At 51.7% G+C, this 17,096-nt stretch overlaps 2 protein-coding genes and 2 long non-coding RNA genes across 12 annotated transcripts in view; 2 read left to right on the top strand and 2 right to left on the bottom strand.

The window, feature by feature from the left end:
- Positions 384 to 3,328, bottom strand: HOXB2 (homeobox B2). The gene is made up of 2 exons (XM_018064937.1): positions 2,257 to 3,328; positions 384 to 1,497 (listed from the first exon to the last, which is right to left on the bottom strand). Exons 1-2 carry the CDS (start codon positions 2,636 to 2,638, stop codon positions 815 to 817), a joined length of 1,065 nt encoding a protein of 354 aa, XP_017920426.1. The 5' UTR covers positions 2,639 to 3,328; the 3' UTR covers positions 384 to 814.
- LOC102169699 lies at positions 3,745 to 9,065 on the top strand. Of its 8 annotated transcripts, XR_001919736.1 has the most exons (6): positions 3,745 to 4,416; positions 5,826 to 5,988; positions 6,188 to 6,271; positions 7,701 to 7,757; positions 8,170 to 8,220; positions 8,759 to 8,846. It is a non-coding gene; the product is annotated as an uncharacterized LOC102169699 (long non-coding RNA). The 8 variants fall into 8 exon arrangements; XR_001296912.2 differs by lacking the exon at positions 5,826 to 5,988 and having other exon boundaries at positions 3,760 to 4,416; positions 8,170 to 8,242; positions 8,759 to 8,862; XR_001296906.2 differs by lacking the exon at positions 5,826 to 5,988 and having other exon boundaries at positions 3,767 to 4,416; positions 8,170 to 8,232; positions 8,759 to 8,845.
- HOXB3 (homeobox B3) overlaps positions 6,661 to 17,096 on the bottom strand; it is a 25,210-nt gene continuing 14,774 nt past the window's right edge. Inside the window, exons 2-4 of one of the 2 annotated variants that reach the window (XM_018064935.1) lie at positions 13,313 to 13,400; positions 9,831 to 10,424; positions 6,661 to 8,996 (exon numbers count right to left, since the gene is read on the bottom strand). In XM_018064935.1, the coding sequence (XP_017920424.1) occupies positions 8,164 to 8,996; positions 9,831 to 10,278 (1,281 nt within the window). In that variant the 5' untranslated portion in view covers positions 10,279 to 10,424; positions 13,313 to 13,400 and the 3' untranslated portion in view covers positions 6,661 to 8,163. Of the gene's footprint in view, positions 8,997 to 9,830; positions 10,425 to 13,312; positions 13,755 to 17,096 lie in introns of those variants that run through there. The other variant, XM_018064936.1, reaches the window with a different exon arrangement.
- Positions 10,074 to 11,574, top strand: LOC106503278. The gene is made up of 2 exons (XR_001296913.2): positions 10,074 to 10,152; positions 10,876 to 11,574. It is a non-coding gene; the product is annotated as an uncharacterized LOC106503278 (long non-coding RNA).

Genomic DNA, 17,096 nt, shown 5'->3' with positions numbered 1-17,096 from the left:
CCACTCCTTGGCCCTGCGCGTGACCCGCAGACGTCGGGTTCCCCAGACGTCCTGCGTCCTGGAAAAAAAACCCTCCATTCCGCTTAGGGCACTGAGGCGAGAAGCCTAGGAAGCCCTAGGGACCCTCCCAATCTAGCTGAACCTCTACGCCTCCCACCACGACTGTGAAGCCCGCGCCTGAGATCTCTTCTTGCTCTCACTTCAGCTGGCAGCACACCCTCTTCCTCCAAGGGGCCTCTTTTGTACCACCCGGACTTATCCGGCCCAGGGCAGAGCGAGAGACAGAGACAGACAGAGACACAGAGAGAGAGAGAAGGCGGCCTGGCCTAGTGAGTGCGGGGAGGAAAAGGACTGGGTCCCAACACAAACACTAACTCGTTTCCGTATTATAAAGACATTTATTTAATCTATGAAAATAATGTACAATAAATACTTTCCCCTTTTCCTATTAGTAAAGGATTTTAATAAATAATCTACGGCCTAAAACTTAAAAAAAAAAAGAAAGAGGAAAATAGGTTCCTCTAGTTCTTTTTAAGAAAGCACACCCCCCCCTCCCCAGAGTTTAATTATTCCTGAGATTTCGTTGGAAGGACTCTACCAAACGGATTTTTTAATGTGTAATTTTTAAAAGACGCCCGTGTGTCCAATATTTTAGAGAAGAAAGGAGGTGGATTAAACGCTAATTCAATAATACCTGAATTTTAGCAAAACACATAAAGAAGTCCATACGACTTGGCGCGGGGGGGGGGTGGTCCTTGGGTTTCCCCACAGGCTGCTGAAGGGGGGCCGGGGGTCGAGAGAAGGAAGCGGGTTATTAAGGGAACTGCAGGTCGATGGCACACAGCGTGCTGGTGAAGAAGTCCAGCTCTTCCTCGGAAAAGGGAACCGGGCTGTCCAGAGAGCCCTGGAGACTAGGGGAGAGGCCTCCGGACAGCTGGAGACAGGAGTCGGCAGCGAAGAAGCTGAGGTCGGGCAAGAAAGGCGAATCCTGCCGCTCCGGGAAGGCGTCTTCTGGCAACGGCTCGGGCTCCCGTCCGCCGTCCCCGCGCGGCGCGCCGCCCGGGCTCCGCGCGTCTGCGCCCTCCACGCGAGCGGCCAAAGGCTGTGGGCCCGAGGCGCCCGGAGGCCCTTGCGCGACCTCGGGCGGGTGACAACAGGCTGCTCGCGAGGCCCGCAATACGGAGGGGCGGCCCGGGCTAGCCACAGGCTCTTCGGCTGGCTCGCCGGTGTTCTGCGGCGCGCCGGGGCAGGCTGGCTCCCCGTCGGGCGGCTCTCGGTGCTGCGTCTGCCGTTTGTGCTTCATGCGCCGGTTCTGGAACCACACTTTCACCTGCCTTTCGGTGAGGTCCAGCAAGGCCGCGATCTCCACGCGTCGCGGCCGGCACAGGTACTTGTTAAAGTGGAATTCCTTCTCCAGCTCCAGCAGCTGCGTGTTGGTGTAAGCGGTGCGCAGCCTGCGCGCCCCGCCGCCGGCGGCCTCCGGTAGTCCCGGCCCATCTGCGGGGAAAGCGGGCTGGGCGTCAACGCGGGCCGTGTCCTTAGCCCAACCTCAACTCGGCTGAAATAAAAGACTGTCCCATCCTCCCAAAGCAATGTCTGCGGCACCCCCGACCTGCCCGCCTACCAAAGCGGCTCGCTCTCACGGCTCTTGCCTTCTTTCTCGTCCCTCTCTCTCCGCCAGACCCGGCCAGAGTCAGCGCACAGCATTCAGAGAGCCGCCCACGGACCATGCAGGGGTTAGGGAGCGGCTCCCTTTCGCCCCCAGAACCTCAGAGCCCCTCCCAGGTCCTCCAAGTGGATCCCTCATTTCAGCACTTTCCAACTCAGCCTGGGGAGAGGATTCATAAAGAAAGATTGTTCCTCACCTCTTCTCCCTAGCCCCCAGCTCTCAAATTCCCCCACTTCTCCTAGAGCTAGAGTAGATGGGATTGAATCTTTTCCTGCCTCCAGATTCGACCCCATCCAACAACACTCCTCCACACAGCTAAATGTGAAACCTCAATCGAATCCTTTTCTCCTAGCAGAAAAAGATGCTCTTCCCCAACCAGCTTCCAAAATCTGCTGTAGGGAAAGGGAAAAAAAATGCTGGCAGCGGCCAGGCCTGAACCACAACGATCTTTTCTGCTTTCTCGTCCCTGGAATCGACAGGGGCAAGAAACCCCAACAGGCTCGACACCTTTTTCTACCTCCCCCATCGCTCCTTCTCCCCCTTTTTTTCTAGCTGCCTCTCACCCAACCCCTATCACGCTTACCGACCTGCCGGCGATCCGACCCCGGAGGCCGGGACGGAGGAGGCGGCCGGGGGAGATGCGGCGGATTGGCTGGGTTTCTTGGCGGATTTCTTCTCTTTCATCCAGGGGAACTCGGGGGCCAGGGGGGCGGCGGGGAGCGGCGGCAGCGGCGGCAGAGCGGGCCCATCTTCGGCTCGCTTTTGGCTCCCGAGTCTCTGAAGGGTGGAGGCGCCGGGCTGGAGGCTGGGGAAGGTTTGCTCGAAAGGAGGAGGAGGAGGAATTAATGTCGACTCCTTGATTGATGAAGTTTGAAATGTCTCCAAGACAGCGGGGAAGGAAGTCAGACACTCGGCGAGCGATGGCTGGCTGTTTATAAACCCAATCTCCCTCTCAAATTCAAAATTCATGGCTTTCAATGGTGGGGGAGGGGGCCTGCTGGGGGGGCGTCAGGAGGGAGGATCGGAAGGGACCCCCCCTCCTGCCCCCCCCCAGGTTTGTGTGATGCAGCGATTTTGGGAGGGGAAGATTTTGTTCTCTCTTTTTTTTTTTTTTTAAATTTTGGGTCTTTATAATTGTATATTGCTGATAAATACAAGCGTATGGGGACTCTCTCTATTAAACCCAGGACTCCAGCGAAATTGCAGGGAATTCATGGTCACGGGACCCGCCTTGGCCAATCACTCGTCTGGGCCTGGTAGAAAACAGAGCATTATTTGCTTTAATTGATTCAAAAACTCTAGAGGACCATGACCTGGACACCATGAGCCCCCCAGTCCTACATGCCTGCTCCCCATGCCCCGCTTTCTACAGAAAAGCTAAAGGAACCTTTTCTTCATCCCCGTCAGAGGAGGGGAGGTTCTGGAACCCAGGAAACAAGAGAACCTAAGGGAGAAGTCTTCCTCTTTTTCAAATACTTTTAATACAGTAAAGCTTTCTTTATAAGGCCAGCAGCATTCCCTGCCCCCACCCCGGGGGAAAAAAAAAAGCTGAGTGAGGATCTCAATATGGGAGGAAGAGGTAGTAGAAAGAGGTTTTCCCCTTTGGGAAAGGTCTGTGTTACAGTGCAATAAGGAAGAGAAGAGATTTACAATCATCAGCATCACTATCCCCAACCCACCCCCCAAAAGCAACAAATAAATCTTAGAAAATCGACAAGCACTCCTAGGCTGACACAGAGGAGTGAGATAGACAGTGAGGGAGCCCTTTTGGGCCTCTGGCCTGTGGAGCTGTGAAGTCTCGGTTCCCTTCTCTGCCCAGCATTTGCAGCACTGCCCCTGCCCCTATGTCTACCTGCCTCCTCACCTGGAGGCATCGGGCTCCTCTGTGACACCCCAGCAGACAGGGTCGAAGATGCATATGCACCCTCTCAAGCCTCAAGCCTGTATCTGCATCTATATCCAGGAACAGGAACAAGAATCAAGAACCAAGGTAGCTCCCAATTTGACTTAAAGAACTCTCAAACTTCAGGCCAATGTATTGGAAGGGGGTACTCCCCCCTACAGGAATGCCCTTGCCATTTCGTCATTGTATGTATGTATAAATAAATACCCCCAACAAGATAGAATTCTCTGTGGAGGGGGTGCAAAAATAATGATCAAAGATGATATCTCATTTCTAGCCCCTGGGGAAATTGTTGTTTTTATTTCTTTTCAGAAGTTCAAGATAGTATGAACTTTAGGGAGTGCTGTAATTTACTGGAGGGAATGGGTACAAGACTCACAGCCCCAAGCAATCGGTGGGAAACTAGATCTCAAAGCAGAAAATGAAATGTCGATCTGGGGTAAGATTTTTAAATAAGTGGGTCAGAGGGACCGAGAGGAGATGAGGCGATCAATCTTAGCCCCCTGACAGCTCCCTCCGATGGCATCAAAGAATTTGGCTCTTTGGGAAAGCAGAGGGAACAGCCGAAATTCCCCATCCCTTTAAAAGGCCTGGAGGGGGGGGTGTTAGCGAAAGAGAAAGGTGATTCTCGGAGAGCAGGGAAACAGATGGGAAATGGGGACAGAGGAAAGGCGCTGGGTTGGGTGGAAAGTTTTTCTGGAGAACTCCCACGGCTCCGGCCTCCCCTCCCCCTCCTTGCTCGGCAGCGAGCAAGGAGGAGAAGGCTGGTTAGCAGAGAAATGGCAACTCGGCCGGGAGCTGGAACTAGAAACTTTGTGTCAGTGTAACAGCCGCGTGGGTGGTGGTAAGTATTCATCCGTGTGGGTTGGGGGTGAGTGTTTAAAAAGGATAGAGGAATCTGAGGAGAAGGGTAGGGGTGGAGGAGAGCCAGGAGGAAAAAGGGGGAGCTGGACGTGGGGGCTGCAAGTGTTTAAAAAGGATAGAGGAATCTGAGGAGAAGGGTAGGGGTGGAGGAGAGCCAGGAGGAAAAAGGGGGAGCTGGACGTGGGGGCTGCAGGGACGGGGGCGGCAGGCTCTGGAGGGCTCAGATCCAAGGGAGCTGCTCTGAAAAACTGGGCAAACTAGCCAGAGACGGTTGTGTCCAGCTCGGCTCCAAAGAAAGTAATTTTTGCCACTTGGAGGTGAGGATGGGGGTGGAAGTGGGGAGTAGGCACAGAAGAGTAGCTGTCTGCAGGTTGTGCAGGAGGCCTAAGAGGGGTCTCCCTCCGGCCACCCCCTTGAGAAGCCCTGGAAGTTTTTTCACAGCCTCTCCAGCTGGCTGAAGGGTTGAGCGATTCTCTCCGCAACAACTCCGGCTGTCCCTGCAGGAAATACGGCTCTCTCTAACCCTGCTGACAGATTTTACGGCCAGATTAGAGAACAGCAGAAAACTTGGGTGTTAAAAGGGGCCAAGAGAACCTTCCTTCCCAGAGTCGCCGCTTCCCTGCCCCCCTGTTGTGCTGTGAATCTTACTGTACAGATATTTCCCCCTCGACTTTGGCTGCTTAGCTAGGGGCTGAAATCTCTAAGAGAGAAGGGAGGAGGACACCAAGCCAAGGTAGCCCTTATTTTTCTTGATTGCAATTCCAATTTCAAGCCAAAGCTCTGTTTTTCAAACTCAAGTTAAACTTTCTGACTTGGCCTGCCCCTCTCCTACTAGATAAATAATCAGTCCACTCTACATCTAGAGCCAAACAAGGCGCTTCATCTAGTTACACCATTCAGAAAATGTTATTCAGGGAAGAGGAAGAGAGAGAGAAAGAAAGAAAAACCCTTGAGCGTTATTTGATCCCAAACAAACTTTGTACGCTCTTATGCCTTTAAATTATAGCTTGACCCAGTGCTAAATTGCTTGCTGCTTGGATGAGCCTAGTCCAGTTAAAATCCTACTTGGTGGTGGTGTGGGGGGTGGGGTGAAGAATTCAGGTTGCTTTTTTATTGTTATTTATTGTTGCATAAAGGCTATAATTACTAACCTTAGACTGCCAGGATACAACATAAAAATGAAAATCAGCCCTGGCTTTAAGGCTGAGGGCCTGGAACGATTCTCACCGACACGCCCCCCACCCCCACCATCTCTACCACCAAATATATGCTCCTAATTAAGCAATGCTAGAGCATCGCTTACAATTAGAATTATGCAACTCTTCAGCAAGCAGCCATCGCTTCTCTTTCAACGAATTAGCTCCATATTTCAGCTTCCCTGTCTCCTAGCTCTTATCGGCTCCAGCGATGCGGCGGTGACATTTCATCTTTGACAGACCCTCTCTATCCTCGCTCCAATGTGATAAAACTTTTATGGAACCACGACTAAGAAATGAAGTTTTCCCAAGGATCGTGGAAACAGAGCGGCACATTAGCCTGGGGACCATTTTATGTATGCTTGGATCCATAGCTTCTCCCACCCTCCTCCTCTCCCCTTACCCTGGCGGGGGAAATCAAACAGGCCTCCTCTCCCTCTGTCCTGAGTTTTATTTAGTGATTTAATTTCACTTTAGTTTTAAGGTTTGACCTGAGAAGTCTAGGCTTCAGAATTTTTTTTTAAGATTAATCATTTTCCTTTGTTTTCATTTTAGACCCAATGGTGGTTGGGCTTCGGGTCACGTGACGACTTCTTTGTAGCTCCGGAAGAGAACTGTGAAGTTTAGGTTGAAGAAGCAGTAATGGGCCAGATTTCTGTTGTTGTTGATGGGGTGGAGGGTGGGGGACAGTGGGGAGGCTGTGGCCAAAGAAGCGAAAAGACAAAAAAAAGGTCAATCAATGAGGAAAAACTGAGAGGCGAAGAAGCCAAACAGAAAAGACCTAGAGAGAGTCCCCTAGTCTCCCTTTGCCCCAAACTTGTTACTTAAATCTTAAGAAGTTGGCAGAATGTTCCAAGCTTGGGTGAGAAAAACCAAATAAACCTGAGACACAGATGGGGGAGGTAGGGCCCTGAGCAGGGGAGCATAAAAAGGCCAGGATAGGGTCTTCACCATTCTTCTTCCCTTGGGGAAATCTGGCAGTCAGCAGCCTGCTGCTCTGCTATCTAAATTGGACCACCAAGACAAGATAAAATTGATAACAGAAAGTTTATTCAAGAATTATATGACAGACAACCCTTTTAAGTAAGGAAAAAAAGTAACTACAGAAGAACAAAGAAAGTTCCAAGAGGGAATTAACTCTAATTCTACAAATTCAGGACTATACAGTGACAATTAGGAGCTGAGTTCATGCCTTTTAGAACTAATTACAATTGTTCATAAGTACAAGTTTAACATAAATCTATAGCTTTTTTCTAGAGTACAATAACTAAAATAGCTGGTTTTACATGACAGGGAACACAACGTCCTTTATAACAAGTAAATACTAAAAAAAAGTACAATTTTTTCCCTTTTCCCTCATATAAATACATAATGTAGGGGGATAAATAATAAAAAAAAAGAAAATATTTTAACAAGCTATAACCAATAAATATATATGAAAATGTTCACTAGAACACACGTTTTTTGAGCAATGCTGGACTCCTGCAGGCCCAGGCATCTCTCACAGTTGTTTTTAATATCCATTAAAATGTAAACTCTAAGTGCAACAAAAGTGTCCTGTCCAGGGTTGAGCAAAGCACACAGGCCCAGCTGCAGCCCCCACCTGGGACAGTTTGTCAAAATATACCCTGTTTCCACGTTAAGTCAAGAGAGCAACAGAAGAAAAGAGAAGTGTAGAAACTCGAGTCACAGACTGCTTTCTGTGGAGTGAGGGGGATGGACCTGGAGCTGCGATGGGAGACAGCAGAATGGGCAAACCTTTAGTCTTGACAACTTGCCTGCCCTCACCTCCCAGCTTTACCATAAAAGAAAAATATATATATATATTTATAATATAGACAGCTCTTTCAGGATCTCTCACCATCCCTGAGCCCTCTGAAGACTGTAATTGATAGGGGTGCGGTATAGATATTAACGTCCTAGAGCAGAAAAATATGGGACTAGAAATGGAGGGAGTGCCCAATCAACCTTCTCCTATCATGGGAACAAATCTGAGGATTCAGGAAAGTGGGAGGGGGACATGCTTTGTGCCCTTGGTTTTGAAATGTATTAAATTTTTTTTTTTAAGGAGAATTGCCAGGAAAGAAAAATCAAGATTTGGGGGAATTAACCACATAGAAGGAAGGTAAGTTGGTTGGTTGGCTGGTGATGGCCTAGCCATCTTGTCTGTTTTTTTAAATGTGCTTCTTTGCCTGTTTCCCTATCTCCTCTTCCTCTACCCGACTCCCTAAGGTGGAATTCCAACTGGATATTGCTGGAGGCCTAGGGTTGATGGGGTCATCTCCAATCTGCTGTAGATTCCTTTCCAATGGGTTGGCAGGCAGACTAAACAAGAGCTGCAGGACTTAAAAAGCAACCTCTCAGGCCAGGGGGAGGGGAAGGAGCTCCAGGCCCTTTCTTCCCGGGAAGCTTGGCTGCCACCTCCCTGCCTCCTCTTTCAGACCTCGCGAATGCACCCCACAACTCCACAGCCCCCGCCCCTCCTGGGTCTCCTCCACCCCAGGACCTGCCCCTCAGCCCTCCCTCTCCCATCACAGGTGTGTTAACTTGGGCGCTTCTTGGATTCTACCCTGAGGAGGAGGCGCATGGTGAGAGGAGAGGTCTGTGTAGGTAGGGTGGGGGTCGCAGGGTCCGTGGTGCTGGCTGGGGGCCATAGGGGGCGCCCCGTTGTAGTCCAGGTTCCCCGAGGGGTGGTGGGAAAGGTGGTTGAGGCCGTAGAGGGAGGGGCCGGCAGGGGGCGGCAACGGATCCGCGTAGCCGCCCCCGCCCACGTACACGGGGCTGCCCTGCATGGTGGGCGTCCCGTAGGCGCCCCCGTTGGTTTGAAGGACGTGAGGCTCGTAATCGGGCGCCGGGGTCTGGGGATACTTCTGCGGGGCGCCGCAGCCTTTGAGGGGGGGCTGGTAGTTGGAGGGCAGCGCATAGGCATTCTGGTGGGCTTTGCCGAAGGCGGGCGGGGACGGGCTCTCATAGCTGGGCGTCATGGAGTGCAAGGCGTTCATGAAGCCGGCCGTGGACTGCATGGGCTGCGAGGGGCTGCCGGCGGGGGAGGGGCCCCCCGAAGACGAGGCCAGGCCCTTGGCCTTTTGGTCCTTCTTGTATTTCATGCGCCGGTTCTGGAACCAGATCTTGATCTGCCGCTCGCTGAGGTTCAGCAAGTTGGCCATCTCCACGCGGCGCGGCCGGCACAGGTAGCGGTTGAAGTGGAACTCCTTCTCCAGCTCCACCAGCTGCGCGCTCGTGTACGCCGTCCGCGCCCGCTTGGAGGCCGCAGACCCCGGGGGGCTCTTGTCCCCTCCCCCGCCGCCACCCCCGCTGCCGCCACTGCCGCCGCCGCCTCCTCCGCCGCCGCCGCAGCCCTCCGCTGGACCCGAGGGGGAGGGGTGGGAAGGGGAGAAAATGAAATAAAAGATAATTACTGAACACGCCGAAATTGAATGCATCGTTTCTTAATAAATCCAGGCCTGGACTCGGAGGCCCCGCCGCCCTCCCCTTCGCGTCCCCACCTCCTCCTCTCCACTGCCCCCCGCCCCCACCCGCCGCATTAGCGGACACTCTATAATAGTGGCATTTATTAAGAGACCTGTTCTCCTCTCACTGCCCCAGCTTATGAAAATTTGATCATGTCACGCAGACAGAGCCGCATGGCCATTTATTTAGGGTTGGATTTTCTCGCACACGCTTTCTCCCCCCTTGTCCCTAGTTCCAGGTGTAGAAGACACTCCTCCGCCCTCCACCACGCCCGGTCCTGTGGCCCAGACAGGTGCTTGAGGAGAGCTCCTGGGCGAGTCTGGACATTCTGGGCAGGGCACGAAAATGGGGGGCGAAGAGGCTGCCATGCCTGGAGGCCGAGACCGCGGGCCGCCCGAGCGATTGTGATTAATATCCACAGTAGTAATACTTAATAATAATCAATCGTTGACGACTCTGCGTCTACTGGCAGCGTCTCGTGACTCTTCGGCCTTGCAAAGGGCTGAGGCCGAGCACCTGGCCTTCTGGACCTCTCAGAAGTTCAGGTGGAGGGGGGCAGGAGGGAGAGGGTGCTGGCGGGGTCAGGGGTCGCCAGGTGGGGGGGGGGTACGGGAAATGCGCCATAGCTGCTGCCGCCGCCTGGGCGCCTAAGGGCTGGGTGCTAGAATAACAGTGACATTCCTGGCCGGGACAAAAGCTGACGACGACGAAGCCAGAGAGCCGGTACCTGTGCCAGGGGAGCTGTTTTTCAGCTTGGACGTTTGCCTCGACTCTTTCATCCAGGGGAATATCTGTTTGGTGAGGGTGGAGTTGGAGCCGGCACCGCACTTGGGGGGGCCGCTTTTGCTGGGACCGCCCCCGTTACTGCTGTTGCTAGTGGTACTGGTAGGTGCGGCGCTGGGCGGGGGCGAGCCGGGCGGAGCCGGCAGGGGCTCTGAGGCCAGGGCCGGCCTCATGCAGCTGCCGTTGAGTTCCTTGCCCTTGGCGTGCGCGGTGGCGTTGCCCAGGGACTGCAGCGAGCACGCTGAGCGCTGGTAGTCACTTTCCAGGTGCGTGGTGGCCTGGAAGGGGGGCTGAGGGGGACCGTCGTAGCCGAAGCCATTGCTGCCAGGGTATGAGGGGTAGCCTCCAAAGAGTGCGGCGGCGGTGTTGTCGTAGTAGGTGGCTTTCTGCATCGCTGGGCGAGGCCCTGGTGGTAGGTGGCAACTTGCAAGAGCCAGATACCCTCACGACCGGACATTGGCACCCCTTGGGGTCACGTGGCACGCCGGACCCCCCCTTTCTGCCCCCCTCCTCCCGGGATCTGTTCGTAGCGGTTGACCTGCGGGGTGAGAGAAGAGACACGGGGAGAAGAGGACTGGGGCTCAAATCCATCTTAGGAACTGAAAAGGGAACTGACATCAATAGGGTTTTTCTTCTCCCCCACCCAACATCTTCACAGCAGATGCTGAGGCCACTTGCTTGGCCTGAAATGGATTTTTCTTATATCAGTGCTTTAATTTTAAAAGAAAAAGCCCACCAGTTTTCATCTTCACTTAAAAAAATAAGGACTCCACTCCTGTGGGAACTGCCTGGATATAGAATCTTACTATGGCAAGGGCCATGGCTTCTCTCCTGCCTGCCTACTAGCCCCTGACCTCTTTAATTCCCTCTCCCTGCACCTGCCCCCCCAACTCTGGGATAGGGTGGCTCAAGGGGGGGAACTCCAAAATAAAAGCATCATCAACACCCTCCTCTGAGCTGAGAGGCCTCCTGCCTTTGCCTTCATCTAGGTTCCTTTCATCCAAGCAGAGTCTAATCTGGAGAAAAAATTCTGAGGCTGAGGATCACCGGAAGAGGCAGCAGGAAGAAGCAAGTTGAGCAGGGAACCTTCTGATGTGAGGGAGCATGTCCTTACCCTCCCACCTCAAGAAGCAGCAGCCTGACCCAAAACTTCCTGAAGATTTTCAACCTCCAGAGCCAGTGGAACTGAGCGGCCTCCGTGGCCTTGGCTGCAGGTACCACCACCTCCAGTCTGAGTGTTTGCTAACCAAGTCTGGGATCCCGCAGCCAGCGGCCCCCATGGGGCCCCCAAATGGAACAGGATTGTTTCTTTGGTGGGACTGGTTGGTGCTGTGACCATTTGGCTAGGTCTTCCCCCACTCTTTTTTTTCATCAGGCATAATTTTTTTTACCCACCCTTTCCTTGACAGTCTGCTTCCTTTGATTTTTCCAAAAGAAGAAAAGAAGAAAGAAACTAGGTAACTGCTGGACTTTTCTAAAAAGAGATGGGAAAGTGCTTTCTAAAACACAAAATTTTTTCCCTAAGAAAAAAAGAAAGTAAACAAAACAATCTAAGCAATATTATCTGGGCTGGAAACTGGGTGCCCCTGTTTACTGAAGTTCTTTGAGGCAAAAAAAAAAAAAATCATTAGTTTAATGCAGGCTTTTTAAAGTGTGCTAGAAAAATAAAGGTTCAAGCTGTCACAGGATTTTGTGTATTTCTTCCGAAACTTCTGACTACATACCCCCAAGCTCACCAAATGTCTTCTCAACTCCTCACCATCACTCTTCATAGAATCTTTAGATTGACCCTATCTTCTGACATATGAGTTTGAACTAGTTAAATCTCATTCAGCCCAGCTAGTCAACTCTAAAGAAAACTAAAAATAGGAAAATAAAAAGGGAGTCCAGGTGAAGGAAATCCCTCTCACACATAAATCCCCTTCTTAATGGCACAGATTTATACTCAAAAGGCAGCCGGATAACTCTGAGTTCCGATTGGTTTCTGGGAAGAATTTGTTTCTGGGAAACACACAGGGGTCTGCAAAGCAGGAAGTCCTTCCAGGGAGGAGAACTGGAGTTCAATTGACCAGGCTGACCCAATCCCTTTATTATTATTACCATTAGCCTCTGATGATTTAACCAAAATTAGCTTCGGAGCAGCCCTGGTTGAAGGGGGAATTAATTAACAGGCATCAGTTGAGTTTGTTATTAATAGATAAGAGAATGAAATAAAAACGTTGGAGGGGGTTGGCTGGCTGGGCCCTGGCTTTATTTAGTCTAAATGATTGTTACAGCAGTAATGATGATGATGATGATGATAGTTATAATAAAACAATAATTTGACTAGACGCCTGGGGCCGAAATTCCTGTCGCTCCCCATGCAATGAACTCGCAAACCATTGCAGCAACGAGGCCAGGCGAGTGTGGGAAGCAAGAAGCTAGAAGCGTGATAGAAAAGAATAGAGGCTCCACCGGCAGCCAGAAAGGGCCGGGAAGGTTTGTGGATGGAGTTAGTCCCCGGCTGCCTCTGTCGCCGCCAGGCTGTCTCGGCTGCTGCTGCCATGGTGCCTGGCGACAAGCTATGTTGGCCCAAGGAGGCGAAGAGAAGCCTTCAGGACGCAGAAACGGTTAGCAGCGGCAAGTTCCAAGCACACCCGGCCGAGGACCAGCCCTAGGGCAGCAGCAAGTTTGGGCGCTGAAGGTAACTAAATTAAAAGGCGCCTTAGCAACTCCACACCGGGACTTTGCCAGGCCCGGCCGGCCGGAGGGCGCACACAGAGGCCGGCTGATGGGACAGTGAGAAGAGGGAGAGGTGCCGAGGGGATCCGAAACCTGGGGATCCAGGAAAAGGGGGTGGGGTGCAGTTCTACCAAGCCAAACACATCTATTTCCCTTGCCTCCATGTTGAAAAAATCCAGGCTCCATCTGGCTTCTCGGGAGAGAGGGAGGGAGGGAAGGAGACAGTGGCTCCCGGCTTCCCCCAGGGTCTCACTGGAGAAGGGCGGTGAGCCACCCCAAGAAATCCACTTTTCCAAGCAACCCCCCCAAAAAAGGCTTGGGAGAATAACAATAGCTGGGAAGACCAGGGAGAGGGGCTAGGCCACCTTCCAGGACTTAAAAAAAAAAATAGAAAAGAAATAGAACAAAAAAGGAAGAGAGAAAAAAGGTTAGGCTCTTCTTAACAGCCGGGCGAAAATTCAGTCCAGATCTGGCTGCTGAAAGAAAAGAGAAGAGAAAAGGAAAGAAGCAGGAAGAGAGAGGGAGAGGGAGAGAGGGAGGGAGGGAGAGAGAGAGAGAGGGAGAGAGAGAGAGAGTCGCTGCGTGGAAGGAAGCTTAAAGCTTGTGAACTCTTCTTGAACCGAGATTGGAGTCATATGGGCCATAAATCATTGAGACATACTCTCCGCCATTCACAAACTGATAGCCTATTTCAGTCCAGCTTACCTTAGCCACCGACGAGGGGAGAACAGGCAGACATAATATATATTCACATCGAGCCCCAGCGCGAGCGGCAGGCGAGAAATCTCCCCTCCTTGAAGGCAAAGGAAAAAAAGACCACTGTTTAAAGCGGCGTCGCCCCCCTCCCCAATAGCCACCCCGGCTGGGGAGCCCGAGGGGCAGACCGGCCGGAGGAGCCGCTCGGCGTCCGCTTCAATTCACTCGGCTTAGAAGCGGGGGTGCGCAGGAGGGAGGGGGTAGGGGAGCGGGAAAAAAATAGAAGACCGAAAGGTGCTCGGGCGGCTCAGCTCGCCGAGAATCCAGCTCCAGGCTCCGGCACGGCCAAGCCGCCACAGTGCGGTTGCCCTATAAGACTGGTACGCCCTACTCTCCGTAACAATGGCCTCTGCTTTTGCACAGGGAAAAAACCACACAGACACACACACTCACACACACACAAGCTCACACACACCCCCACCTCTCCCCCTTTAGCAAGCTTAGATGCCTGATAAGGAAGGAAGGTGATGGTGGTAATGGGGGAGGGGGGTATTTTGAACGCCCCCCCCCAGTAAAAAAAAAAAAAGAGTGAGAAAGGAAAGAAGGTAGAGCTTTTAAGTTTTGTTTTTGTTTTTTAAGGACAGGTAAATTTTTAAATTCAGATTTTGGTGGGGGAGGAAGAGGAGCTCAAAGACAAGGCAAAGCTGGTGGAGTTCACAGTTCCCCACTACCACCACCACCACCACCATTAGTAAACCCTTCTGTCTAAGCAGAGAGTAGCTTGGGAGGCCCTGGCCTTGCGGGGGTGAGGGGATGGTTCCTGGGTGCCCCTCTGCATTCATTTGCAGTGGGAACACTAGGACTTTTTTTTTTTTTTTAAGTAGTTTCACTCTTGCGGGACTGGTGGCTGAGTCTCAGCAGTCTTTCTCTCCCCCACACCCTCTATTCCTCCTCTCTCCCTGCAAATCTGGCCCGGTTTCCAACCTGGGGTGGGGGGAACCAGAGCTTTCTTTTCAAAAGCCCCCTCCCATTTTTGAGAACAGACAACAAGCGGTGAGTGATTATTTCAAAAATCCAGACCATCTTGTAGGGGAGGGGGGTTGAGGAGAGGGTGACAAAAGGAAGACCTTGTGTTTAGCTTGAGTTCCAGACACTGCTGGCAATAGAGAAGCTGTAAGAACTTCACGAAGAAGTTTCTGTTAAGATTCTCACCTCCGGATAGGCAGAAGGGGCTAAGAGGTGATAAGGACATTTGTACTTCTAAGAAGATTCGAAAAACCAGCAAAATGCCTTAATTTTAAATGCACTGGCAAAAGAGATGGAGGGTAGTTATTTTTATTATTATTATTGTTCAGAACAAATCTGTTTACTTCTCTTAGCTCTTGCAAGATTTAGGACTCTTGAAACAAGTGAGGAAAACTACAAAAGCTCAAGTTGTCTTCCAGTGCGTTTTAGAAGGGCAGGGAAAGGCTAGGAGGCCTGTAGGAGGAAGACAGGAGGCAAGAATGTAGGTGTCTGCAGATTTGGGGCGGGGGTGGGGAAGAGCCGTTCCTGGCGGAAGAAAAAGACAAAAAAAAGCACCAGGACTTTTCCAAAAGCAGGAGTGTTTGCAGCTTGGCAGAACTGCTGACTCCGGGCTTAGAGGATAAAATAGAAGTCTGGCAGTTTCTCTTTTCTACGAAGGCAGCTTGGAAAACTTGTTCTCTTAACTCTGCGTAGCCAGAGCCAGCTACTACCCTGTGATGTCCTGGTTAGAATCCTTGGCTTTTGCTTTTTCCCATCTGGATGGACCAGGAGAGAAGGGACTGGGAGAACAAAGGTGAGAGATGGTTTCCAGCTATTGTCTCCCTCCCAGGAGAGGGTGGTGGTGTCTAGCAAAGCTTCCCTGATACCCCATAGCTCCCCACTCACTGGCTTTGCTTTGGGCTGAGAAAGGGTCCTACTGTCTACTCTCATAATGTGTGGCCCCTGGCCTCCTCCAGTCCCCACTTCTTTCAGGCCCACTAAGTCAGGCTTACTTCATGGGCTGGAACAGCCAGTTTCTTGGGGCCCTGATGAATTGGAGTGGAGAGGGGGAGTCTGGCCTTCCTAACCTCCAGCAAGGAACCGGTGGAAGTCTCCTCCTACTGTGAGGTCTCTAGGATCCTAATGCCTGCCTAGAGAGTTGGTGGCTGAGGGTTGTGGGGAGGTGAAGATGGAAGGTGGAAGCCATTTTTCTATGTTTATTAGTATCAGGAACAGAAAACACCCAAGCTGGACCCACTGCTGGGGCTCAAGCCAGGACCCTTAGAGAAAGCAGTCAAGGCTACAAAGAGTCTGTCCTGAGATCTCCAGACCCTGGTTAGAGACCTGTTGGATTGGACCTTACGTAGTTCTAGGCCTGGTGGGTCAGTGACTCACTCACGAGGCTTCTAGAGGTTTAAGAGACCAGCACCTTTGGATCTTTTCCCCTCCCACATTAAAAAGTCAAGAATGTACCTCAGACCCTCCAACTCTTCTAGCTGTTACTGCCACTAGAGAGAGAGTCATTGTGAAGTTAAGAGGAGAGGAGGATCTGGTCACTTGTGGGACCTGCACGGCTTCGCCCCAATGAGTAAGAGAGAACCCAGGGACATCCAGTCAGCCTGCAAGAGGATCAGCCTGGAGCTAAGCCAAGGGCAGAGGAGTTTTTCCAGACACAACAGTGGACCCCTCCCCGCTCTGAGCCTGGATTCTTGTGGTCCCTTCTGGCTACACAAGGAGATGGAGTGCAGTAGAGTGGGAGCGAAAAAGAGGGCTGCGAGGAAGAAAGCTAACCTGGAGCAAATTTTCAGAGGACATGCGCCCCCAAATGCAGTAAGAAATAGAGTAAGGACTTCTTAAGTAATTCTGAGAGCAAAGCCCCTTCCAAATGCTTGAGACACAATTAGATCCCAGTTTGGTTTCCTTCTGGACTTTATTATTCCTTTCTGGAGATTTTTGGTTGGCAGAGAGCCCATTTTGGGGGCTGGGAGGATGGGGGATGAATGGTAGAATGGCAGCTCCAGGGTACCGTTTTCGTCTGAGGTACGTCTGCAGGCTAGAGACCTTCCAAATTGCAAGGGACAGACTGGGGCAGTGAGGAGCCTGGGCAGGAAACTTAGGGTAGGAAACACCAGCGGGGTTGGAGGGAAGACTTTGAGGTCTGGAAAAGGAGGATAGAGGGATTTATCATCCCTGATAGTGAAGTCATAATTTAGGGGGAGACTAGAGAGAGAAGAGGGAACAATCTCTTCCTGGATTCAAGTGGGGAAATTTGGGCAACTTACCGTGTGTGTGTCTGTGTGTGTCTGTGTATGTGTGTGTGAGACAGAGAGAAACAGAAATTTTTTTTTTTAAATTTTAAGAGAAAGAATAAGACACAGAAACCTTAGAAATTAATAATAAAGGCAAAAATCAGAGAAAATGCCCCCCTTCATAGACATTCTTTCCTATTTCCCCAGAGCTAGACCACTTACTCCCCCACTCATAATCCATGCCCAGTACCCGGACACCGGGCCCTTAAAATCCCCTTGAGCAATCACGGGTGGGGGGCACACTTGGAGGCCACCGGAGATGTCTGTTTCCTTCTGCGCCCAAAAAATCAGCAAAGAACAAACGAAAATTCTCCTCTCAATAAGGACAAACTGCCTGGTTCCTTTAAAATCGATTTCTGGTATCAGCCTTGGGATGACCAAGGGATTTTCCCCACCGCCGCCCCAGGCTAGCGCCTAGCTCAGCCAGCCCCAAATTTGACTTGCCCCCCCAGGCTCCCTGAGAAGCCGGGACCTGGCAG

This window comes from Capra hircus, chromosome 19 (genome assembly GCF_001704415.2).
Source record: "Capra hircus breed San Clemente chromosome 19, ASM170441v1, whole genome shotgun sequence".
In the NCBI taxonomy this organism is placed as follows: domain Eukaryota; kingdom Metazoa; phylum Chordata; class Mammalia; order Artiodactyla; family Bovidae; genus Capra; species Capra hircus.
This window is presented reverse-complemented; position numbering and strand designations above follow the sequence as displayed.